Below are 25238 nucleotides of genomic sequence, written 5' to 3'. Positions count from 1 at the left end.
TGAGGATCTTTTCCTTTCTTAAATCAAAGGGCCTTGCGCTCAAGTCTCCCTCCTCCTGCAAACTGCTGTGACATCTGCCACTGAGCCAACACCCTCCCACCCCCACCTCACCTCACCCCACCCCAATCTCTCCCCTCTGAGGTTTCCATGACTTTACACCTACAAGTTCTACCTGTATGGCCATTCTCTCAGTTGTCTTCATTGTCCTCATGCTGCTCTCTCACTGGGGGTGTTCCCTAAAATTGGGGTGGGGGTTCTAGGCCCTCTTCTCTCTCTCCACTCTTTCCCTTGGTGAGCTCATTCACTCCCACAGGTTCACTTATCTCTATGCAGGTGACTCTGAAACCTACATATCCAGGCCTACTGCCTCTCCTTCCCTCTAATTTCTCCCTTCCAACTCTGCCCCTAGGATACCACCCCTGGGGAGGTCTTGTTGGCATCTCAAACTCACTGGCTGCATCCTCATCTTCCTCCCTAACCCCACCTGTCCTCCAAACTCACCTCTTCTGTGGAGGGCACCACCATCCTCCCAGCCACCTTGGCCCAATCTCTGCCTCTTCCTGCTCCCCACCTTCATTAGCCAGTAAAAAGCAAAGTCATATCAATCCTAACCCGACCCTCTCCTACACCTGCCTGCCCTCTTCTCCATTCCCCAAGGCCCCACCCCAATTCAGGCCCTCCTGGCTTCTCATTCCTTCCACAAGCATGGAGTAAACATGTACTACTAGATGACGGGCCCTGGGCCTCGGACAGCCTCTTGCATGGATGCCTGACGCAGCGTCCCAAGGGAGAGCCTGGCTCCAGTCCTTGCCCTCTCCAAGCTGCCAAAAGCATCTTCCTAAGGCACGGCTCTGGCCATGTCACTCCCTTGCTCAACATCCTCCCATGGCTCCTTCTTGCTCACAAGATGAGGGAGGCACTCTCAGCCTGGTCTTTAAGGCCCTCTCCAATCTCTCAATCCTATCTTTCCAGGCTTCTTCCACACTGCTCCCCTTCACACATTCCATGTTCCAGCCAAACTGGACTATGAGCTGTCCTCTCAATTCAACAGCCCATCTCCAGCCTCTAGGCATTTGCCTAGGCTGTTCCCCCCTCCCATACACCCTTGGAATGCCCTCCTCTTCGCTCCCCCTTCACCTCAGCCTTTCAGACTTCTTTGTTTTCCCTTCAAGTCTCAGCTCAGGTGCCAAATCTTGGGTGGAGTCTTTCCTGATTCCCTCCACACCATTTCCCACTCTGCCACCCCCAACCCCACCCAAAGCTGCAAGGTAGTCCTCTCTCTTCACCAGTCTTCACTTTGTCTTGGCATTCAAGGAGAGGCCACCCACCTTAAAATACCAGTATCTGCAAACACACTGGCCACACCTCACCCCCATCCCATCCTCGTAAAATAACAGCTCCTTCATGGTGGTCTGGGTCCTTTAAAATGCTGGTATTACCGGCACCTAGCACAAGACTTACCACATGTTTGTTGAATGAATAATGTAGCCCACACCTCACTGCCCCTGAAGATGGCAATAACCATCCCCATTTATAGAGCCCTGGAAGGTTTTCAAAGCACTTTCCTTCAAATGAGATAAAATTGGCAAAGTGCTTGGCAAACCTTAAAGTGCTACATAAATGATAGCTATTATTATTATTTTATTATTGTTTCCATTAAGAAATGGATGGTAGGCCAGATGGATTGTGGAGTCATAGCCCATTATGAAGAAGTCCCTAATTCACTTTCCAAGCCAGGGATGCCAATCGGTGTAGTCTGTTTTGTCACTGATTTGGGGACACAGAGGTTACATACCCAAGGTCACCATGTAGTTGCCTTCACCCAAGTAGGCTTTCTCCCATTGTGGCAGCTCTGCTATATCCTCCACCTTCACAGAGGTATCCATGACTTCAGTGATAGCTTTCAGCCCCTGTGGAGGAAGCAGTGAAACAAGGTCCTTCATGCTGGGAATGTCAACCCTGAAAATGCCCTGCGCTGTATCCCATCCCATGCCATCCACTGGGACAAATCCCAACTCATCACCCCTGATTAGGCACTTAACACCACACAGGTGTTCCTCTACTCCAAGCCTGCCACACATCAGTCCCAGAATGCCCAAAGGAGGGCACCCCTCCTTACTGGTGGATTTCTGCTGAAGCTCCAAATATCTGCAATGTGTCACAACACCCCCACATTCTCCCCCCTCTGCACCCTCCCCCCAGGGTCCCTATATTCTCCTTAAGCTTTCATGTGCTTTGGGCACTGTGCTTCTGTGATGCTGGAGACAGTTCAAACTAGCTCACAAGAGCTGTTCAGTTTTCAGTGTGAGCATTTACATACACCTCCAAAATCAACAAATGCTGATTTCTTTTGTTGATTGTCTAGACTTAAGCAATGGAGAAAATGTTAGTAAAGAAGACTAAACATCCAAGAGTGTTGTGTATACGTTTTCTTCAAAGAGTCAACTTAAACATTTCCCAGCACACCATAGCAAATTACCCACAAACATGCAACTCTGTTAAAGGGGTGGAATCCCTGCCAAGCTTCTGCAGGACCCATGGAAAAATTCTGCTTTAGGACATCCTCTGGACAAATGGGGAGGGGAAGGGAAGCCCCTGTATTCCCATCTGGCCCTGAGAACATCATCCTGACCCCATGGAGGTTATAATGACAAGGTCCAGTTCAGAGCAATGTTCATCGGGGATAGGTCAGCACGGAGATCACACAGGGCTTACCTGGTTGCAGAGGGTTAGAGAATCATGTACAGACTGAAAGAATGGACCACATGGGTTGATGTAGGGGGCAGGGCAGTTACAGTGCTCATGAAGCTCATCCTCAAAAACGTGTATAAAAGCAATCACCAGCTGATGGAAATCTGAGAGAGTCAAGCCCAAGGTGCCACAACCATGGCTGGAGATTTTCGCACAGTGGGGTGAACACTGCAAAACCAAAACCAAGAGACCAGGGCCTTCATTTTGTGAGCTTCCCAGACCCTTTCTGGGGGCTTCCCCACTGCCTGGGGTCACGCTGATGTGTGTATCAGTCTCTCCCTCTGTGTAACAAATGGGCAGGAGTTCTCTCCTGCAGCTCCAGTGGCACCAAGAAGCACTGACAGAATACTTTCTGGGGCCTCAGGGCTGTGCTAGGTGCTGTGGGGGCTACAGAAGGACACAGTGATGCAGCACCCAGGTGCAAGGCATAGGAAGACAAACAGAGAGCGCCATGATACTCAAGCTAGGGGGACACCTAGCCTACTTCCTGATAGGAAAAGGCATCCAGATAAGGAACACACATGGTCAGCAAGCAATACCCATCGATGGCTGGATGAACTCCATTTATTCCTGAGACACAAGACCGGTACTGGATTCTCTTCAGCAGAACATAAGCTCCTTGAGGGCAGAGACTGACTTTGTGTTTGTCTTCATGGCCCCAGTGCCCTGCACCCAGGCGCCTAAGAAACGTTTAAAGTGGACTTCTCTCCCAAGCTCTGAAAGGGATGGTTGCCTCTGGGAGCCAGAGCAAGGCCTGATCCTGTGCTGGCTTCTGTGGGATCATGCCTTTACCTCCCCCAGACTCAGTCTGCTCACCTGAACGGGGCGCCGGGCCAGATTTGGCAAATACAGTCCGTTGATGCTGCCCTGGTGACCGACGGCCTGGAGAAGGAAAGCCCAGCAATGTAAGTTGTATTCTCACAGTCCCTCATCTTCTCCCCATTCGGCCCTGTCATCCCACATTCCTAGGGTGGGGGAAAATACTTGGCAGAGCACTCAGTACCCCAGCTGTCTCCTTCTCCTCCTGCTTGTCTCACCTCTTCCTTATGCGCCGGCAGCATTTCAGTGAGCTTAGTCAGTTTTTCGGAAAGCTCTTCCACCTTCGTCTTCTTTGCCTCCAGTGGCCTTTGAGGAGAAACGAGCGTCAGCTTCCTCAGCATACTCCTCACCACAGACTAACAGATGGGGCTGAGCATGTGGCAGACGTCTCAGGTGAGGGTGAGGGTATGAAAAAAGACCACAGGAGTGGGGAGGAAAACGTCCTGGGACGGGACGGGACGGGACGGGGAGCAGATCTCCTTCCCGGGAGCAGAATATGGACCAGGAAGAATGGCACACAAAGTGGGCTGGGAGGGCCCACTTCTCTGAGGGGCTCTCCAGAGTAGGTGGAGGATCACCACTGGGTACCGTGGGCATGTACTAGGTTGCAGGCAGTAAGGTCCCCAGGAAGGGAGGAGGAGCAGATGGTATTGTATGCCTGGCTATTCCCAAATGTTTGTCTCCTAATGAAATCAGGTTAAGGTGAAGATCAAGCAGGGGGACAGAAAGAGGTCACAAAACCAGAGGGGTTGGGGGGATGGGGAAGGGAGGGCAGCAAGAGAGCTGTCTGGTCCTTCCCGCCTCTCCAAAAAGGCAACGGGAAGCTTGAGGGCAGGATGTGCTACAGACGGGCTTGCCTAGTGAAGGTGGGAGGCTTGGTGGGGTTGACAGATGATCTGTGTGGATGAAAGCCTTAGGCTGGGGGGTGGAGGTGGCTAAGAGCTCTGGAAAGGGGGTACCATCTCACTTCTCCCAATCCCTAGCCCCTCTGCCAAAGTCACTGCCTACCTGTCCCCACTGCAGGGCCCCTTAAGGCACAAGGCCCAGGGAGATGGCTCCCAAATGTTGGGGAAGGAGCCCATCCATTCAATCCACAAGCATCTGTGAAACGCTTCCTACATGCTAGGCCCTAGAAACATGGCATTGCTAGCTAAAGGAGCTGGGGAAGCTGGGGACAGGGCAGCGACTCCAGCAAGACGGTCCCCAGGATCACTGCTGGAATGTAGTGAAAAGACTGCGTCATTTGGAATCAGAGGAACTGGGGGTCCAGGCCTGGCTCTGCTGCTTAACCAGCTCTGTGACTCTGAGCAGGTCTCTTCTTCTATTTCAGCCTCAGTTTCCTCATCTATAAAGTGCAAATAATCTGTACATATCCTACTTCCAAGTATCAAAGGAACACGTGCTTTGTAAACCCTAATACAATGAAATGTGCCAGCTGTCAACATCATGGTGGGTCTCCTTTTCTACATGGCAAAGACGGTCCAGAGGCAAGTCAAGCCTTGTCACCTGGCAGAGTGGCCCAGCCTACCTCTGCTCCCCGTCCCGTCCCAAGGACATTTTCCTCCCCACCCCTGTGGTTTTTGTACATACTCTCGCCCTCACCTGAGACATCAGCCTCCTTGGCTGGAGCTCACACTAATGGTGGTGAGCAGGTACCAGGTGTCTCAATCACCCAAGAGCTGGTGGGATTTTTATCAGGAGCCCTTGAAGGGAAAGCTCTGCTCTCTACTATGCCCCTGGCCCCTGCCCCCTGGCTCAGCCTACCCTCACCTATGCTATCTTAGTTCGTGGAACTTGCCAGGGATTTAAAACACACCACGGTATTAATTCTGAGTACATCAGTGGCCTAAAGCCCAAACCTGACCCAGTGTACTGCCCACTTGAGTTGCCCTTCTTGATAGGGGCAGATATCCTCACAGGTCAGGCCTATTTCTGGAAGGCTTTTCACAATGCAAAGTAGAGACTGGGTGGTGCTGAGGGAGGAAGACATTGAGGATGGATAAAGAAGCAGGGAAGGAGGGAGGGAAGGGAGTTCATTTTAGGTGGACTTCATTTTCAGTGAAGCTGGAGTCCAAAAGTCATGTGCTGGGAAGGGTCTAGCATTCTTTCCACTCTATCTCTTGGGATGACACTTTGCCAAAAAGGGGGCGGAGAAAACCACCAATTAAGTGCAGCCTGAACCTGCAGGTCCCCCTAGGGCTCTGGCCATGGGGTTTTCTTTCTCAGTCCCCAAGTACATACATTATATGCAGGTTTTCCTTTATTCCACAAGAGGACTCCATGTCCAGAGGCAAGGGACTGAACTTGGGATCTAGGATCTCCATGTGGACATGGGAAGTGAAGACCTTCTTCAGCAGCATCTCATTGTCTTTCACTAACTTGGAGAAGTTCTCCTCCACACTGCAAACATCATAAATCACAGGGAGGTTCCCCAGAGTCAGAGGTGGGGTAACTGTGGGCATGCCCTTCCCCATACCAGGTTTCAACCTCACCTGAGTGCCTGGGGCAATCCTGGGCCTCCTAGAGGAAAAGCCTTCATTCAAAGCCACAGCTCACCAGAGGCCCTTGGGGGCCCGGCCCTCTTCCTGCCCAGCCTCTCAGATCCAGCTACCATTGGTTCCCAGAGCATCCTGACCATTCCGGCTCAGTGACAGAGCCTTCCCGCACGCCCCAAGAGCTTCCCTGGCTGGGCCACTCATGAAACAATCAATCCCAGACTGCCTAGTGTTATTTTCTCCTCTACTCTACCTTTTTTTTTCTCTTCCCATTAATGTTGCTTAATTTTTCTAATATATTTCTTATGTTTGTTTGTTTTTGTGAGACAATTGGGGGTTAAGTGACTTGCCCAGGGTCACACAGCTAATAAGTATCAAGTGTCTGGTCTGAGAGCAGATTTGAACTCAGGTCTTCCTGACTCCAGGGCTGGTGCTCTATCCACTGCGCCACCTAGCTGCCACTTTAACAGATTTCTAATATATTTTTCTAATACACTTTGTCTCTAACAATGAGATTGTTAACTCTTTGAAACCAGGGGCCATGTCTTAAAATTTTATCTCCCCCAAAACATATAGCACAGGGCTAGGCACACAGTTGTTGCTTAATAATTGTTAATTGTTCATTCAAGTAATTTTGATCACCTATGAGCCCTGATGTGACAGAAGGGGAGTTGCCCTCTGAAGTCAGGCCTGGATTCCTGCACTGGGTGGGAAGTTTTATTGTATGACCTCCATAATCCTTTCCAACTGTGAGAATCTACACATGTGAGCCTGAGTGAACAGAACCAAAATAAAGGGTGTAGAATGGATCTTCTTAACCCGCACCCCCTGCCAGTTCTACCAAGGGACCTCCCAGGAGAGCATCCCCTGGCTTTTTACCTGAAGAAGCTGGTGGCATATTCAGGACCCAGACTTGTGACCAGATCCAATAACTGGTTAAAGAAATAAAGCTGTTCCTTCACACCAGTAGAGCCCTGGACAAAGAAAGCCAAGTATAAGACCACAAAGAGCCCCAGTTTTCACCACCATCTCTTATCCTCAGAACTCACTGCCTTATGCTCTGTAGGGCTGGAAAGACTTCTGGATGGGGAGTCGGAGGACCAGAGGTCTAGTTCTGGCTCTGCCATTAACTCTGTGAAACCTTAGGCATATTAGCTCTTTGGGCCTCAGTTCTTTCTTTTGTCAAATGGGGATAAAGATATCTTTCTCACCTCACCTTCGGGGTTGTTGGGGGAGATCCCAAAGTGCTTGATGAGGATGGTGCTTAAGTCTACAAGAGTAGACAAGCAAATAGATACCTAGCTACTCCAACACATCAGATCCCCAAAAAGCCATCCACCATCTGCCGGAAGACTCTAATGAGTGAGAACCCCTCACCTCTTGAGGTAGCCCATTCCGGCTTTGAGTTCGATTCTTGAGATAATTCTAAAAGGTAAATTCTAAAAGGTAAAGGGAAATTAATGAACACTTTCTAACAAAAAAAGAAAAAAAAAAGGGAACAGGGATCCTAAAAAGCCAGGACAAGTCCTACCAAAATGACCTCATTTCTTCTTCCTCTTTTTTTTTAATTAATTTATTTTGAATTATCAACAATCACTTCCAGAAGTTTCTGAGCTTCAAATTTTTCTTCCTCTCCCTTCCCAACTCCCTCCCCAATAAAAGCAAATTCTTTTTTTTTGTTTGTTTTTTTAGGCAATTGGGGTTAAGTGACTTGCCCAGGGTCACACAGCTAGCAAGTGTCAAGTGTTTGGTCTGAGGCTGGATTTGAACTCAGGTCCTCCTGACTCCAGGGCCAGTGCTCCTTCCTCTTTTTTTTTTTTTAAATAAGGTTTCATTGATATACTTTCTTTTTCTATCACCCACATTTCCCAGTGTATCTCCCTCCTCCCTCTCCTAACCAGGGGGCCATTCTTTATAACAAACAATAGAACAAGCTAAAAAACATACAGCAAAAACGAACCAGCATTTCCCCTAGCTCTTCTTTTGGGCCCAGCTCACTCATTCTAATTGTGCAGCTCCCAGTTTGAATTATTATGTGGCTGATCTTTCACTGACATCGTTCTGCTCATTCTTCTGCTTACTTCACTTTACATCAGTGCAGACACATTTCCCCAGCACAGAAATAATAGCCTTTACATTCATGGACCACAACCTGGTAAGTCATGCTCTAACCAACAAATGTCTACCAGTTGTTTCCAGTTTGGGGTGGAAAGTAAAAAAGTACTGCTAGAAATATCAGAGGAGAGGGCACTCAGACTGTTTCTTTTGAACATTACCCTCCTTGGGGTATATGTCTAGTGGTTGTCTCTGTGATAGACAACAGGACAGTTAGGTGAATTTGGGGCTCGCTGAAGAGCCAGAGCCGGACTAGGTCAGCTTAGAAGAAGGCTGCTGGTGGAAAGTGCCAGGGATCTTTGCTTGGCCCTGAGCTATTTCTGTTTAGAATCAGAAAGCACTTAAGAGGCCACCTAGTCTAATCCCTTCATTTTACAGGAGGGGAAATGGAGGCCTCTCAGAGTACCTGCTCTTCAAGGCAATCTAAGAAAGAAGACAGACCTGGAGATGGTCCTCTCTCTGCTCTTTTATCCCCTTTCAGTTATTCTTCCCCTAGCTCCAATGCTTGTCACTCGGCAGAATGGCCAAGCCTACATCTGGCTTCTTGGCTGGAGCTCACACTAACAGTGGTGAGCAGGTATCCTCCTATCTCGCACATAAGAAAATAATTGGAACTGAATTCACAGTGAGGTATTACCTTTCCCAGGAATATTTACAAGAGAGACTGAGAAGGACAAAAACATACCCAAGTGAGTGAAATCTCGAATGGTGACATCTCTGCCCTTCCCATCATGCTGTGAGGCAGAGGAGCATTTCTCAGGCTTCAGATCCTATTTCTCCTACTTGGCCTGTGCCCACATTGAGATCTGCCTAGCACCTGGGACAACAGTCTTGAGGAAAGCATTCAGGCTGCTTCCAGGGCTGTTCCCAGGCTCAGGAGGCTGGAAGGTCTTATGTGCATTGCATTTAGCCTCACAGCCATCAACCCCTTCAAAGCTCAAGCAAACTCAGGCCACACAGCCCAGGAAATAGCCAGATGATTGAGCCTCCAGGCTCAAGAGAAGCCCTCCATTCTAGAGGGCCCTTACTCTAACCCAGCTCCACTCAAGAAGACACTAAAAGAGTATTCTTGCTAAAAGAGAAGTTTAAAAAAAAAGACATTATTCTTGTCAAATGTCACCTGAACTGGGCGCGAGATGAAAACCAATTGCCTCCTGGTTAATGAGAGCCCCAGACTCTTCGTCACCCCTAGCCAGACAAGCCTACTGGGTTGCCTAGGGGTGCAGGCCTCCCCACAGCATCCAGATGGGGGCTGAGCCTGGGCAAGAGGCCTCTCAGGAGCCTTCGGCTGAGCAGTAAACTTCAGTCCTACAACTGTGTCTGTCACTCAAACCTCTATGCTAGATCCTGGCTCAGGAAAGTCCACTCTTCAGCAAGACTTTGCTGTCCAGAACCAATGCTCAAATTCTCAGTCTCTTTTGTCTACTTTCCTGGGACCCAGGTTTCCTGATCTATAAAATGCAAGGGTGAGCCTTATGGCTGCCACGTGAGAAGGAACAGAGGAAAGGTGGACTTAAATCAGAAAAAAATGGTAGAGGCAATCTGGGGAGGCTTTAACTCGTGAAGGAGGCTAGCAACTGAATTTGGGAGAAACTGAGGAAACTCTGCTGGGACTGGGGAGAGAATCCCAGGGCTAGATTCTACTTCTGGATTCTATGAGAGGAGATTGAAGAAGCACGGTAGTACACTGACAGAAGTGTTGGATTGGTATGAGAAGACCTGGGCTCCCTTACTGGCTATGTGATCTTGGGCAAGTCACTTAACATCTAAGCCTGACAGGGATGGTGTGCTCATGGAATATGAAGATGTCACAATGCAGGCATGGGGACACAGTGAGTGACAGGGTCAGGATCCCCAAAGCTTGTGACAGGCTAGGCCACTGGGCTGACACATGCAGAACACACAGGATGGTGAGAACACAGGCAGGCAGTAGTTTGAAAAGGATATGGGGATGTCAGTGGACCACTAGCAGTCAACAAAGTCCAGTGTGGCTAGAGTGTCGTGTGTGTGCGTGTGTGCGTGTGTGCGTGTGTGTGTGTGTGTGTGTGTGGATTGGCAGAGGAGGAAAATCAACACCAGGTTGGAAAGGCAGCTAGGGGCCTCAGTGAATAGTATCAGACTTGGAGTCAGGAAGACTCAAGTGAAAATCCTGCCTCACACATGTACTGGCTGTGTGTCCTTGGGCAAGTCACTTAACTTCCCTGGGGCTCAGTTTCCCCACGTATATACAGTAGGAATAATGATAATTGCACCTACCATCCAGGGTTATTAGGAGGAACAAATGAAATAACAGATGTAAAGCGCTTTGTAAACCTTAGGGCATTAAAAAACATGAGCAATGATTGTAGAGGGGCTGCATTCAGCGGCACAGCTGGCAGGGATAAAGGTGCCCTCTACCCGGGCACTGACAGCCATGCCCCATGAAGCCTCAATTGAGGACAGAGTGTTCATGAGAAGGGACACATGACAACCATCACCATCTTCAGGTATCTGAAGGGCTATAATGTGCAAGAGGGATTCCACTTGGCCGCAAAAGGGAGACTGGGGAGCAATGGGGCCTAGTTGGGAAGAGGCAGAATTGAGGCTTGATGTGTCTGTGCGGGGGGGGGGGGGTGGAGAGAAGCCTCAGAATGCTCTCAGGAATGGGTAGCCTCCAGAGAGAAGGGCAGGCCCCCATGGGAGGCCTTCAATAGAAGCTGGGGATGGGCTCCCAAGCAGGGACTCCCTGCAGAAGCCCGTTATGTGACATATATGGCGGCTGCGGCAGGCTCTTTCCACTTTAATTTGATGGATTCTGTGACCAGAGGGTCCTATAAAATGCTCACCTTCCACATTTCGGGATCTCTTGCCTGTATAGACATCATCACTAGACTCCTCCTTCCTGACTTTGGCATTTTCTCTGGCCTTGACTTGTGGTAACAGCCAGACCCTCTCCTGTCTAGAGAAAGTCCATGCTTGGGATGTGAGTGGGACAGTGGCACCTTCCTTCTCTGTCATCTTTCCTACCCAGTTACCAGCTCCTGTGAGCCTACCTCAGGCATATTCCCAACCCATCCCCCTCCTCTCTGTCCCCACTGCCACCTCCCCACCTTAGAACAAGTCAGCAATTTCACCTCCTACTCACCCACACCCCAGTAAGAACCTCTCAGGTCATGCCCTAAAGAACAAATCCCAGGTCACCTCCTCCACCAAGCCCTCACTGATCCCTTTTTGGGGGAATAACTTTCTCCCCTCTAACCTCAGAGAATTGGGCTTTGTACCTCCCTAATGAACTTGGTGTGTACTGGGGGTACAATAATGATCTGAAGCATGGTGGGGAGGTGCATGAGTGCCCAGGGGTGCCTTCCTGCTGCCTGAGGGTAGGGCCTCTGCCTCATCTAACCTCTGTGACCTCCACAGGCTCCAAGCACAGAGCGCTGAGCACAACAGGGACTTAACAAAGGGTGCCTGAATGAAGGAAGGAAGGAAGGAATATATAAATGAATGGGTTCCCTCTTTACCTTAATGAGATCCTGATCATCTGGCCCACACAACATCAGTTCATGGCCAAGTCTGGTCAACTCTGTCAAGATGATAAGGACTTGGTTATTGCAAACATGAACTTGGAAGAGAAGACAGTTCAGTGCCATCCCCACGATGCCAAATCTCCCCCATCTTAGCTAGGAAGGGGAACACCAGCCCCCTTCCTGCTGCCATTCTCATCCCAGCTATGTTCAATGCAAGGGAAAGGGTTTCCCATTTGTGATGGCAGACAGGGGGTGATCAGAAGCAGAATCAGAGCTGACAGCCAAGTTGTTGCTCAGGCAGCTCCAGGGAAAAGCATGAGCAGGAGAAAATTAGGCCCGGGTCCCAAAGAGGAAAACCTAGGGAGGAGTGAGGCGAAACCAGAGAGGATGTGGAAGACAGCCTGGAAGGTCAGGGTTCTAATCCTAGCCTCACGCCTAACTAACCCTCAGACTTGCTGTGTGAGCTCAAGCTAGTCTCTTTGCCTCTCTGGGCCCAAGGCTCCTCCTCTGGAGAAGGAGGAGGCAAGAGTACATGACCTCTGAGGGTCCTGACATTCAAAGGTCCTAAGTGGAAGCAAAGAACTTCCTTTGATCAGGATGATGTCATAGAAAGAACCCAGCATTCTGAGGCAGAAGAGCTGGGTTTGAATCCCACTTCTGATACCACCTGTAGGACCCTGGACAAGCCACTTCCCCACCTTGGGCCTCATGCTTAAATGAGACACTTGGATCAGCTGGTTTCTGAAGGCTCTCCCAGAACTCAGTCTAAGATCCCTTGAGAGACAAACGTTTAGTGACGCCAAGTAAAGACAGGATGGCTGTCTACATGAGTTCAGAAGACTTACAGGTTCAAGGTCTGGAAAGAAATGAACCCGTGGAGAAGCCTTAGCCTTCTCTAGAGGGTGGGGGTGGGGCACCAGGGATGGGCCTAAATGCCAGGGCCTGTGTGCATCACACAAACGTTAGTGTCAAGGTGAGTCGACAATGGGGAAAAAGAAGAATGGGGGAGGGGGATTTGAATCCAGCCTGAGAAGGGCACCTGGAAACAATCAGTCAGGCTAGCCCCTGTCTTGGGGCATTTAGGACTATGGTTGGGAAAACTTATCTGTGTTGACCAGTTGGTCATGGCAGTGTGAGGGGGAGAGAGGAACAGGAGAGTGCCTACCTAATAAAAAGAAGAATCACTAGCATTTCTACAGTGCTTACTAACTCTTCCAAACCCAACAGTGAGAGAGCAGATGTTAATAGGGGACATGCAACCCTGGTGGCAATACAATGGGATGTCTACTTTGGGCAATGGGAGGTAAAGGAGGGATCAGCTGTTATGGTCCCAGATCTTTAGACTCATGCAGAACAGCCCCACTTCTCTGGATTTTCTTCAAAATGGAGAAGAGAACAAGGAAGGGGAAAAGAGTTTCCTTGTTGCTGAGCCAAGAAAGTGGGACTCAGAAACTGATAAGGGCCAAGCTTGATGCCACACTGACCTCTAGGGAGCAGGGGATTTTAGGCACCAAACCATGGCCCCATTTCCTCTCTCTGGCCTTCAATCTCTGCCTCTGTAACATGGGGAGGGGTTGGATCTGATGACTTTTTAGGGCCCTTCTGGTTAATGCTCTGTGCTTTGATTTACAAACACAAGGACAAACTGGGATGACGCTTGTGAAAAGGAACAACTAACTCATGTTCTCCCCCTCTTAACTCATCATTTAGATGACAGCCAATTCTGTGTCCACACACGAGGCATGTGTACAAAGAGAACTGGGCATGCGTGACGCCCTCTTTTTGGTCACCTCAGCCAGGGATGCTGCTTTTCTAACCATCAACTTTGTCATGGTCCTGGCTGTGAAGAGGGTTAACCTGAGGAGACTGGGTCAGCACCCCAATCTGCTTCATTCACCATGCCGCTGAGCAGGGCCAAACTCGGTGCAACACAATTTTCCTTCTTAAACTCCATCTGGTTTCAGATGCGGCCTTAAGTCTCCAATCCATTTTGAAATGGAAAAGTTATTCACTGTCTTAAGGGGCTGAGACTGCTCAAATTTTCCTAAAGTTCATAACTGGGTTAAGAACAATTTCTGCCAAAAACTGAATGCAAACAGGAGGTTATAGAGAAATCTCTGTGAGACCTTGACTCCAGTGCTGGTTCTCAGGAACACCACATGTAACATCTGCATGCAGACCCAAGTGTACATATTTGCCATACACCCACACAGACTGCACTGGGGAAGAGACAAATAATGACTGACTTTCACCCACCCGCACCAAGAAAAAAAGTCTCCCCAAGTCTCTAACTCTGGCCCAGCCAAGAAGGTGAGCTTTGTCTGCCTCTTGGATTCTCTGCTTTGGCAGGTCCTCCTTTCCAAGCCTCTCATGCAAGGCCTAATTCTAAGAAGCTGTATAAACATTCATAGACTTTTGAACTGCTCCGATGGAAATATAGTATAGCTACCAAGAGGAGCAATTAAATAAGTCGGCTTCTTAAGCAGGCTTTGGCTAAGTTCGGAGTTTTCCAGGCTATAATATCAAATGAAGCCCCTGACAAAATAAAGTTATACCTGTTATTTTCTCTTTAGCTCCAAAATCCGGCACAGTTTCAAACGAATCCCCAAAGGAAGGATACAGTCTAAAGGGAAAGAACAAAGTGTCAGTGACATGATGCTAGAACCTGGAAGGAACAATGACTTTCACAGTCCCTTTCTGGTCTGGCTTCATTTCTGTATCTCTAAGATATATACAGAAAATCCATAGATTTGTGAACATAAGGCAAGCTATCTAGTTTAAAAGAAAGGGCCATAGATGGCAGTATTAGGGCCTGGCAGGCATCCTATTTACTTATTTCATTCCTTTGCCTCATTAAAGGCTGGGAAATCTGGATAAGATTTTGCCCCGTGTTCCTCATAGTTTTATGGTTTTTGTCTCCAGTTGCTGTTCAGTCATTTTTCAGTCATGTCTGACTCTTTGTGACCCCATTTGGGGTTTTTCTCAGCAAAGATCCTGGAGTGGTTTGCCATTTCCTTTTCCTGCTCATTTCACAGATGAGAAAACTGAGGCAAACAGGGCGAAGTGACTTGCCCATGGCCACACAGCTAGGAAGTGTCCGAGGCTGGATTTGAATTCATAAAGATTGAATCTTCCCAATTCCAAATTCAGTGCTCTATCTACTGCACCACCTAGCTGCCCGGTTAGGGTTAGCCTATCCTGAAGGATGAGAACTCCATCCGTCTATGATTTAGGAGACAAATCCTAGAGGGTTACCTGACATGCATAGAAATTAACTGCCCAGCTTAGTGTCTCCCAGATAACATGTCAGATTTGAACCCATATTCCTGACTACAAGTCCACTACCAGAGGCCATGCTGTCTTTATTGTGCATAGAGGCATTATTACAACATTGGTAAAAGGAATTTTGGTTCAATGAAAATAATCCTGGATTCGAATTGAGGGGATGCAGACTGGTGTCCAAGCTCTCTCACTTGCTACTAGTATCATCCTGAAACTCAGTATTCTCATCTTTCAAATGGGGACAATCCCTTCCTCACTTACCTCGTAGGATTGTTGGGAGGATCATTTGAAATAGCAGACATAAAAATGTTTTCTAAACTGTGAAATGCTAGACACAGGAGAGCCATTTTTATTCATGGGATCTAGACAGGTATCTTTACTCAAATCTTGCTCCAAATAGCTATTGCTTTCATGAATCTATTAAGTATTATATCAAGACGCTATTTGTAACAGTAAATAGTAACTAGATGCTTTGGCAGCATGATGCGGTGGCAAGAATGATAGACAAATAGGAGGTCCGACCTCACCTTGGATGCCTCCTCTCTGCCTGGGACCTCATTTATAAACAGAGGATACCACCCCAATAGTACTTACAGCCTCTTGGGGTTTCTGTGAGGGTCACGTGAGAAGGAATTTAAAGTGTTTTATGATACTTGAAGCACATATAAATATCAGTTATCAAAATAGTGTTATATCTTTATGAGAATATGACCCGAGAAAAACGTGCCAATCTGGTGGACAACCTGCTTGGTTATATGAACCTTAAGGTCATGTAACCAAGGCACCACTAGTTACTTGGTGGCAGTTCACCCTAAGTGGAAGCCAAGGACCCGCCAAGAACCAATCAGCTGCCCAAGCACAAGCAGTCCCTACCTTTTTTTTTTTTGCCAATTAGAGAGTTTCATATTGCCCGATAAGCACCCGCCCATGTGTCACATCTCCCCTAGTTACTCACTCTTGCTTTGGTTCTGCCAACAGCCCCAAACATCTCTCACCAAACTAGCCAGTGCATATTCATTCTGCATTTCCCCTCTTGTAACCCATGGTATCATCAAGGTAGGGATCATCTATACTTGCAAACTCAAACCTTTGCAATTTGAGCAAGGGGCACATCAGGCACCCACCCTTGGGGCCAACTGCTTGGTACTCCATTTGCAATTGATGGATTCCCCCCCAGTATAACCAACATCAACTTATTGCTGGATGTCCCAAAAACAAGACATTAGCATAAACAAGGAGCCAGCTTAAGTCTTTTGCTTCTTGGCTTTCCTTACACCCAGAATGCCAAGATTCAATCAATTGTACACAGCTGTGTTTCTGGACATGAACACATGCACAGTAAGAGCTTTAGTCTTTTAGTGCGGGGGATGGAGGTGGTGGAACACGGGACTAAATGCAATTATTCAACACTTAAATCCCTTTGCATGAATAATACCAAATTTCCCTGGTGTTCCACTCTCCTTTTTAAACAGATCGAAACTGCGGCTCAAAGAGCAAAATGGGAATTAACCAAATCCCTTCTGAACCCCCTGCTCAGAAATTGTTCCAAACAAAACCCCAATGCTTCCCTGGCACGGCAAGGTAGCATTTGGAAAGGCCAAAGTGACCAAATTCCACAGCTGAAGCCACATGTGCTAAAGCCTCTCTGGGCCTCAGAACACAAAAAGCCCAACCCTGGACACAAGGGTCTTGAGGGCTGAGACAGGTAATTAAATGTACATTTTCCGCACCTCCATTGTACAACCTGTTACTTATTAATCCAATCATTATCCACAAATTGGGGGAGAGGAGGCAGCCCGTGTCATTTAAAATGTTATGAACACTGCTTTGTTCAACAGCTGCACACACTTATGCCTAGTCTTGGTTGCTAAGGAAACATTCCCAATTAGAAGGTACAAACATAATGGAGAATTACACATAGGCTTGCTATCTTTAAAGTTCTATAAAAACAAACAAATCATTCCAACACCCCCAAACAAAAACCCAAATGATCTTATTTGGAGAACTAGTTAATCAAAGTTTATTTTATTGGATGGGCAAGGAACCAAGAAAAGACTCAATCACCAAGAGCCAAGGTCTTCCAAAAGAGAGCAAGGCTCTCAAGGAGTGAAGGGAATCCATACGGCCCTTGCTTGTACTCCTGACCAGGAGCTTCTGCTTCCTGCGGTAAGGCCTGCTGCCCTTCCAGAAGGTTCCCCAACCACCTGCCTAACTGAGGAAGGGTTCCCGAATGGGACTGCACAATGATTCCCCACACAGACACCACGTCACTGGGTACTTTGTGACAGGCAGGCAATAAAAATTTCAGGGAGTTTTGAAGACAGGGGGGAGAAAGGTTTTGAAAGCCCTGAAATTTTACAAAGTTTGCTCAATATGTACTTTATTTTGTATCGTTTTATACAGAACAAAATCTATTACCAAATGCCCTTAGATGTTCCTGGATTGTGTATGACTTGTTTGCTTATAAAAATATCCCATTTGCTACATTTGGAGACAGTGAAAGCCTATCTCCACTGTGGGCAATCCTGCCACTTGGCCACCTCCTCATGCTAGACTTTTTTTTTTTTGGTGAGGCAATTGGGGTTAAGTGACTTGCCTGGGGTCACACAGCTAGTAAGTGGCAAGTGCCTGAGGCCAGATTTGAACTCAGGTCCTCCTGACGCCAAGGCTGGAGCTCTATCCACTGCGCCACCTAGCTGCCCCTTGTGCTGGGCATTTCTTGCCCCATATCCCAGAATCTGAGAGTTGGCAGAGAAATCCATGGCCACCTAGTCCAACCAAACCCAAAGGAATCCTCTCTAGAACATCCTGACAAGTGGTCATCCATCAGGTGTCTTCCCAGGAGTATCAACCCAACAGAGCAAAGGCCTGCCTTAGTTTCCTTTAATGTGCATTATAGAGACCAGTGCAAGCCAGAACAGGAAAAGCTGGTTTAAAAAAAATAAATAAATAAAGGGTTTGTTTTTTTGAAAATCAGGGTTTGAAAGAGGCATTTTGGGGCTTTGAAATTTTGCCAAGGTTTCAGATTTGTGGTCAGCATTTTTACCTGCTACATATACTATTTTCAGCTGGGCTAGGCAAATCTACTAGTCCTCTTACCTGGAAGTTCCTCTCCCTAAAAAAACAAACCAAACCCCAAGTGTCCCCCCCTAATTTCTCACTTCCTTCCTGTCAGAAGACGTCACGGCTCTCCTCCCTTGAGCTAGCTCCTTCCTGAACACCTCCACCTTCCCGACTCCCTAATGAGTCTCCACTTCCACTTCCTCAGAGCCCCCAGTGGGCTGGGGCTGTTTCCATGGATTAGTACTTTATGCCGATAGGTAATTACAAGCATTTGCCCATCTCTTCAATCATGGTGCCAATTCCCCCAGGCCTTTCTGTTGTTAAGTTAAGGCACCTGACCAGTGGTGATGCACCAAGTGGTCTCCCCATGCTCTGGGCAGACAAGACAGTGGCACATAGATATATGCATCATGGAGGAAGGAGGTGTCACTAACTTTGGGGTGTTGTCAGTGACTAGGGAGGGATCTCTATTGCTCTCCCTACATCCTGCCCAGGCTCATGGGAAAGCAACAGCATGAATTTATGAAAGAGCCAGGCAGGGATAGGTACAAACAACAATGTTAACTGTCCCACACAGGGAGAGCCCAGGACCTTGGCTTCATTAGCCCCATGCCTCCCACAGAAGTGAGCGAGCTAACGAGCCTCGGACCACCGCTAACCCTCACAGAGAAATCTGGTTCTAGAGCAAACTGTTCTATGCTGAATGCAGTCACATGGACCTTGCAAGCCTTATGTTTCTAAACTACTTATCTTTAGGATTCAACAACCAAAGAAGAGAATATCTGTGCAAGTTATTCCTAAGGAATAGATAAGAACAGGGCATGCTGCATCAGAAAGACTTCTGTGCTTCTTTGGGGAGGTGTCTGGCCCATCAAGGCTGGTTTTGCTCCTGGGGAGCCTCATACCCTTCTCTCAACCCTGCAGAGTAACTGCTCCATTTTATTACAGAAATTAATGGTGCCACTGGGCCTGGGCAATACCAACTCCAGATTTTGTCTCAAAGAATAATGGCTTGGATGCAAAGTCCTTTGGGGCCTAGTGTGCCTAGACTACCCAAGGACACTGAACTGAGAATCTGGAGAGCCAGATTCCAGTGGTATCTCTGTGTAAGCCTGGATATCACTCTCCCCTCTAGGCCTTAGTACTAGTTGCCAGCTGGGAAATGAGGGTGGTTGGTCTAAGGCTTAGACCTTAGTCCCTTAGTCACAAGGGGATAAAATTCCATTGGAAAAAAACGTGTGTGTGTGTGTGTGTGTGTGTAATATATATGTATGTACGTGTATACACACACATATACACATATATAAAATACATGTATATACATATACACATATACAAAATACATATATACACACATACATACTCATATACATACATGTAAGTGTGGGTGGGGAACCTGTGGCCTTCTAAGTCCTTGGATGTGGCCTTTTGACTGAATCCAAGTTTGACAGAACAAATCCATTTATTAAGGGGATTTGTTCTGTGAGGTTTGGATTCAGTGAAAGGGCTGAACTTGAGGACCTCTTACAGGGCCACATATGGCCTCCAGGCCACAGGTTCCCCACCCCTGGTCTAAGCTTATCTCTAAGGACCCTTTCACTTCCAGTTCTGCCATTCCAGAATTCTAAGAATTCTCCAAATTATTCATAAATACAACCAAAAGCTGGATAGAGAGGAGCAGAAAATATGTTTGCTGGTTCTTGGCCAGTGTGGGGTTGATATGGAGATAGCATTGTACAGCAGAAACAGTGATGTAATCAGATTCAAGACACCCAAGTCTGATCCTACCTCAAACACCTACTAGCTGAGTGACCATGCATAAGTCAATTATCCTTCTCAAAGCCTCTGGTTCCTGATCTGTAAAACGAGGATGATACTTCTACTACCTAACCTTACAGAGTAGCTATAAGAAAACCACTTGGCAAACCTTAAACCACAGTCTATAGAGTAATGAGTTATTGTTGCCTCCATCCTTTCCTCATTACTCACAGAGGTTCAGACCCTCATCACCTTGTGCCTGGAGTACTGCAACAGCCTCCATGTTGGTCTCCCTTAAATCTCTCCCCTCTCCAAACCACACTCCCCACAGCTTCCAAAATGGCCCTAATCGATCACACTAGTCTCATTATATATTTATTATTCCCCTTCCTACACTCTGTGGCCTAGTCCAACTGGCCATCTTACTCTTCCACACACAATCCCCATCTCCACACCTTTGCACTCCATACCTCATGCCTAGAATGTACTCCCATCTCCCTTTACTTAACTCAAGACTCAACTCAGACCACATTCTACATGAAGCCTTTCATTTCCTGATACCCTCAACTCTTGGTGCTCTCCCTACCCAACGACCTTTTCTTTCTGAGAAGGTATATACATACATATACATATATATGAATGTATGTATGTGTGTGTATCTACATATATACACATATATGCATACATACACACACATTTTTTTTCTCCTGCAATGGAATTTTATCCCCTTGTGAACAGGGACAGTTTCATTTTTTTCTTTCCAGCTTCAGTGCTTAATAGGGTGCTTGGCATTTAACAAATACTTGTTGATTTAATGATTCCTTCCATGCCTGGCTCTGGACCAACTGGTTTTTTAATTGATTGCATTTAGGATGATCTGGAGCCCAAAGGATGGAGCCCTCATTGATGACAGTTGCTTTAAAATATGATTAGCACCTTCTCTGTATGAGGAGGAAGAAAGTTGCTCAAGACAGAAGATAAGGAGGCAGGGGCATTACCTTGCAAATAACCATTCCAGAATAAGCAAACGGTAAATTGAAGGTGTACACAGGAACTGTTTTATTGTCCTCAGTCCAGTAATATACAGACCATCAAGGAAGGGGCAGTCTATGTCCTAAGGGAAAAAAAAAACCAGATAGATTTAGAATATTACAGATGGGAAGAGATCTTAAGAGGCCGAAGAAGTCCATCTACAGCATCTGTAAAATTCAGTTACTCAGGTTCTGCATGACCAAGTTTTTCAGTGATGGACTATCTAATGACACTAGTTGTTTAAAAGACTTATGTTTAACTGAAATCGACCTCATTTATTTCACAAACACTAGATACAGTGTTAAAAAGATAAAATTAGAAACAATCCCTGACCACAAGGCAAATAAAATATGAAAATGTGTGACTCTAACTGAAGGCCAAACGTGATAGAAAGAAAAAAGGTTTTAGGGCAATGAGAGCTCATTTCTGGCTCCAGTAAGTAGAGAAGGCTTCCTGGAAAGAGCCTTAGAGGGATGCTTAGGCATTCCCTAAGTGTTATAAACCCAAAAGTGGGAGTTGGCATTACTGGTGGGGGTACGAGTATGAGTACAATATGAGTAAAGGAAAGGAGGTAAACAAGTGCAGACATGTTTGTGAGGTCAAATGGTCTAGTTTCAATGGAGTACAAGGTATGTGAAGGGAACCCGGAAGAGATGAGGCTAGAGAGGTGTTTTTGTGGTCAGTGTGCAGTGTCTTGAAGGCTGGGTTAAGAGTTACTCTTTTTTTTTTTCCCTTTTTGGTGAGGTAATGGAGGTTAAGTGACTTGCCCCGGGTCACACAGCTATTAAGTGTCAAGTGTCTGAGGCTGAATTTCAACTCAGGTCCTCCTGATTCCAAGGTCAGTGCCCTATCCACTGTGCCACCTAGCTGCCCCTCAGAGGTCCTCTCTATCCCATCGATGAAGCACTAGGGAGTCCCTGGAGCTTATTGAACAGTGCAATTAATCAGGTTTTGGGGTGCTGGGACCCCGAGAATGTCAAAGCAGAGTTGCCTGGAATGAATTCACACACTCAAGCCTTCTCTTAGGTGGCAAAGAGTTTATTTGTAACGCTTTAGCAAAAGTGGGTAACGGTCCTTATGGAACCTGCTGAGACATATGGAAAAGGGGCATGGGAAAGGAATGCCAAAGATACTAATTAGGTAATCTAAGGGTCCAGGTCTTGGGAGCTATGGATGGGAACGTGTAGGGAGTATACCAGACATTGAGAGAGTTGTCAGAGGCATGGACCTTGGCGATCTGGTGGGAGGAAGAGTCCTTGGGCCAGCCAGGGACAAAAATCCCTGGGCCAGGCATCCCTGCGTCTGTTTTGATAAGAGAATGTAACAAGAGAAAATTTCTCACAGGCCAGGGGCGTACTAAGAAGTTGGGAGGCTTCCAGAGACATGATCTTAGGGCTGGGGCCCGAGCACTCCATCACAACGATTTGAGGTTCTGAATCGGGCTAAGGCTGCAGGAGCTGTACGACAAAAATAAGGTACAGACCAACCCTTCCTACCATAGCTTGTGGTGTGGAACGATGGACTGGAGAGGGAAATGATACTGGATAACTATGGGGGTGTGGGGGGCAATCCTGGGGCCAGCTCCAGGGGAAGGGCCTTGGCCAGGGGACAGGCCAGCAGAACTCCTGCAGGAAGCAGGTGATTTAGAAGGAGAAGGAACGAGGGAGAAGGGAGAGAGAGAAGGGGAAGAGAGGAGGGGGAGAGAGGAGAGGGGGGGGGGGGCGGGAGGTCCAGGAGGGCACTCGATTCAAAGTCAACTCGTACACTACCCGTTGCCTTTGCCCCAGGCTCGACCTCCCCTCGCCTCTCTCATAGGAGACCCTCCGACAACCCAGGTCTCTCTCCCTTCCTCTGCGTGACCCCTGACCCCGGCTAGGCCCCGCCCCTTCCGCCCGCACCTTTAATCTTTCCAGAACCCTCAGAGCCTCCAGTGAGAGCTGGGCGTCCTCCTCGTCCTCGTCCTCGTCCTCGTCCTCGTCCTGGTCCTGGTCCTGGTCCTGGTCCTCCTTCTCATTCTCGTCCTCGTCCTCCCCCTCGTTCTCCCACTTCTCCTCACACCATCTCTTCCTGGCCTGCGCCGCTTTCTGATCGTTGTCGCCGTTCTCGAACCCTGTCCAAAGGTGGGCCATCATCTCTCCCGCTCCTGCGAGTCGGAACCTACCGGGCCCAATATCCGCGCGCTCACAGAGCGCGTCTCTTCATTGGACAGAGTCAGTGACGTCACGAGGGCTCGCGCCCTCGCCGCTCTCGTTGCCCCCGGACGCCTGTCCCCGCCCTCCTGACGCTAATCCCACACCCCGCCGGCACTTTCGCCTTCCCATTGACTGGGACTCAAAAAGAGGGCCCCGCCTACTTCCGCTTTCTTTTTTCCGGGGGGTTGGTGGAGAAGGGGGCGACTGAAGAGAGGTTAATAGATCTCCGGAAGTAGAGGAGAACCCTCTGGGGCGAGGGGCAGCAGCACCACCGTTGGAGGAAAGAGTTTCCCCCCACCCACCCACCCCCCCCCGTACACACTCGTGCAAATCATTTTAGCGAAAGGGAGACTGGAGCCCAGAAAGCGGAAGGGACTTGGCCAGGGGCGCCCAGCTAAGGGCAGGAAGGGAGGGGCCAGAACTTTGGGGTGATCACGTGCAGCCCCCTACCCCCCCATTTGGGAAACCGAGGGGCCCAGAGAAAGAGCGAGTGTTGCCCAGTAACGCCCTTGGGTGCGTGTGGAGGAGGGGGTGCCACACCAAGCCCCCCTTAGTCGGCATGTCTAGGGAGAGCCCCGCCCCCTGCCCCGCTTTCTCCCCTTCCCCGCCCGGAGCCAAGCAGCCCCGGGAAGCTTTCCAGCAGCAGGAGGAGCCCTTGGCCACGACCGTCCAGGCTAGAGGGATCCTAGGCTGCAGGGCCCAAGCTGGGTGGGCTCTCTCTAGGGCCCATCTCCCCCTCGGCCCCCTCCTCCTGAGAGGGGAAGGTGCTTACTTGTGGTGGCACCCTCCTAGAATTTAGGGCTGCCCCGAAAAGGCCCCTCGAAATGAGATCCTCCCACCCCCTTCACTTTACTGACAGAGAAACCGAGGCCCAAGATGGCCAAGGGTTTAGAGGTTTAGCCAGGCTTTAAAGCTGTCAGGACCCGTAGCCTCTCTTGTTCAGTCCTACATTTGGGAGAGGGGGGACAGGGAGGGACACAAGGACCCAGGCCCACACAAGGGAAGGGACTTGCTCAGGGTCACACCAATAGTCTGTGGCATTCCCAGAATCACAAGCTTAGAGCTGGAAGGGACCTTAGGAGTCCTCTAGTCCCACCCCCTCCAGAAAAAAGGAAGCTCAGTATCAGGGAGAGAGTGAGAAGCAGAGCTGGGATTTAAACCCACGAGTCCCGGACCCAGACCCATTGTGGAGTCTCCAAGTTGGAGGTGTCTCCTATCTGCAACTTCTCAAAGGGGTCATCCATCCCACCTCTGCTTGCACTGACCAGGAACTCACTACATCCATTCCTTGTCAGGGAGCTCTAATTGTTACAGAGTTTTCCTCCATGGTTTGGAATTCATCAACCTGTAACTTGCATCCACTGCTCCTGGTTCTACCCTCTGGAGTGAGGAACAAATTGAATCCCCCTTCAAACACTTGAAGATAGATATCATGCTCTCCCTTTAGACACGAGATGAATCTTGTTAGATGTCTCCCCCTTGGTTTGCTCATCAGAACCTCCTGCAACCAGGATTTAGTTCATTGGGCCAATGAGAATATCTGTTTGGAATCTGCTTTCCCAGAGTCTAGGAAATGGGTGGGGAACCTGTGGCCTCGAGGCTACATGTGGCCCTCTAGATCCTCAATTTTGGCTCTTTGACTGAATCCAAACTTCACAGAACAAATCCCCTTAATAAAAGGATTTGTTTTGTAGAACTTGGACTCAGTTAAAAAGGACCTAGAAGGCCATGTGTGGCCTGGAGGCTGCAGGTTCCCCACCCCTGGTCTAGGATATGCATCTCACAGTGTCCAGAATCCTCTTCCTTGGCTGCTTCAAGCTCTAAGATGACATTGTACCTTCCCCCTGCCATCCCCAAGTCTCCAGTCATTCCCCTAGCACCAACTGGTTCGTCATGGTTGGTCAGAATCACGTCTGGAGTAACTGTTCCCCTCCTGAGATCTAAACTCTCTGTGGAATGACACTAGGTCTGGATCATCAAAGCTCCCCATCACTCCTGTGTCCTACCCCAGTGCTAACTTTGTCATCTACATTAGCGAAGCATAATCCATTTCTTCCATTTGTCCCCAGCTGTAGCTGTTCCTCCTCTTTTCTTCACCTCAGTGCTCTCCTCCATGATTTCCCCTCACATGGATTCCCACACTTGTATGTCCCTTCTTGGCACACACTTCTTTGCTTACAACCCCATCAGAAGTATTTCCCTTCATCAGGGACTCCCTTTCTAGT

The 25238-nt window shown here is 48.3% G+C and overlaps 1 protein-coding gene across 2 annotated transcripts in view; it reads right to left on the bottom strand.

The window, feature by feature from the left end:
- The window catches only part of LOC114023230 (HAUS augmin-like complex subunit 7), a 24175-nt gene extending 1140 nt beyond the window's left edge, over positions 1-23035 (bottom strand). Inside the window, exons 1-10 of one of the 2 annotated variants that reach the window (XM_027835772.1) lie at positions 22720-23034; positions 20788-20903; positions 14242-14309; positions 11681-11742; positions 6945-7039; positions 5812-5970; positions 3789-3876; positions 3568-3633; positions 2716-2919; positions 1796-1910 (exon numbers count right to left, since the gene is read on the bottom strand). In XM_027835772.1, the coding sequence (XP_027691573.1) occupies positions 1796-1910; positions 2716-2919; positions 3568-3633; positions 3789-3876; positions 5812-5970; positions 6945-7039; positions 11681-11742; positions 14242-14309; positions 20788-20903; positions 22720-22953 (1207 nt within the window). In that variant the 5' untranslated portion in view covers positions 22954-23034. Of the gene's footprint in view, positions 1-1795; positions 1911-2715; positions 2920-3567; positions 3634-3788; positions 3877-5811; positions 5971-6944; positions 7040-11680; positions 11743-14241; positions 14310-20787; positions 20904-22719 lie in introns of both variants that reach the window. The other variant, XM_027835782.1, reaches the window with a different exon arrangement.
- Between the last annotated feature and the right edge of the window lie 2203 nt (positions 23036-25238).

The sequence above is a fragment of the Vombatus ursinus genome, unplaced genomic scaffold (genome assembly GCF_900497805.2).
Source record: "Vombatus ursinus unplaced genomic scaffold, bare-nosed wombat genome assembly UNPS02004405.1, whole genome shotgun sequence".
NCBI lineage: Eukaryota > Metazoa > Chordata > Mammalia > Diprotodontia > Vombatidae > Vombatus > Vombatus ursinus.
This window is presented reverse-complemented; position numbering and strand designations above follow the sequence as displayed.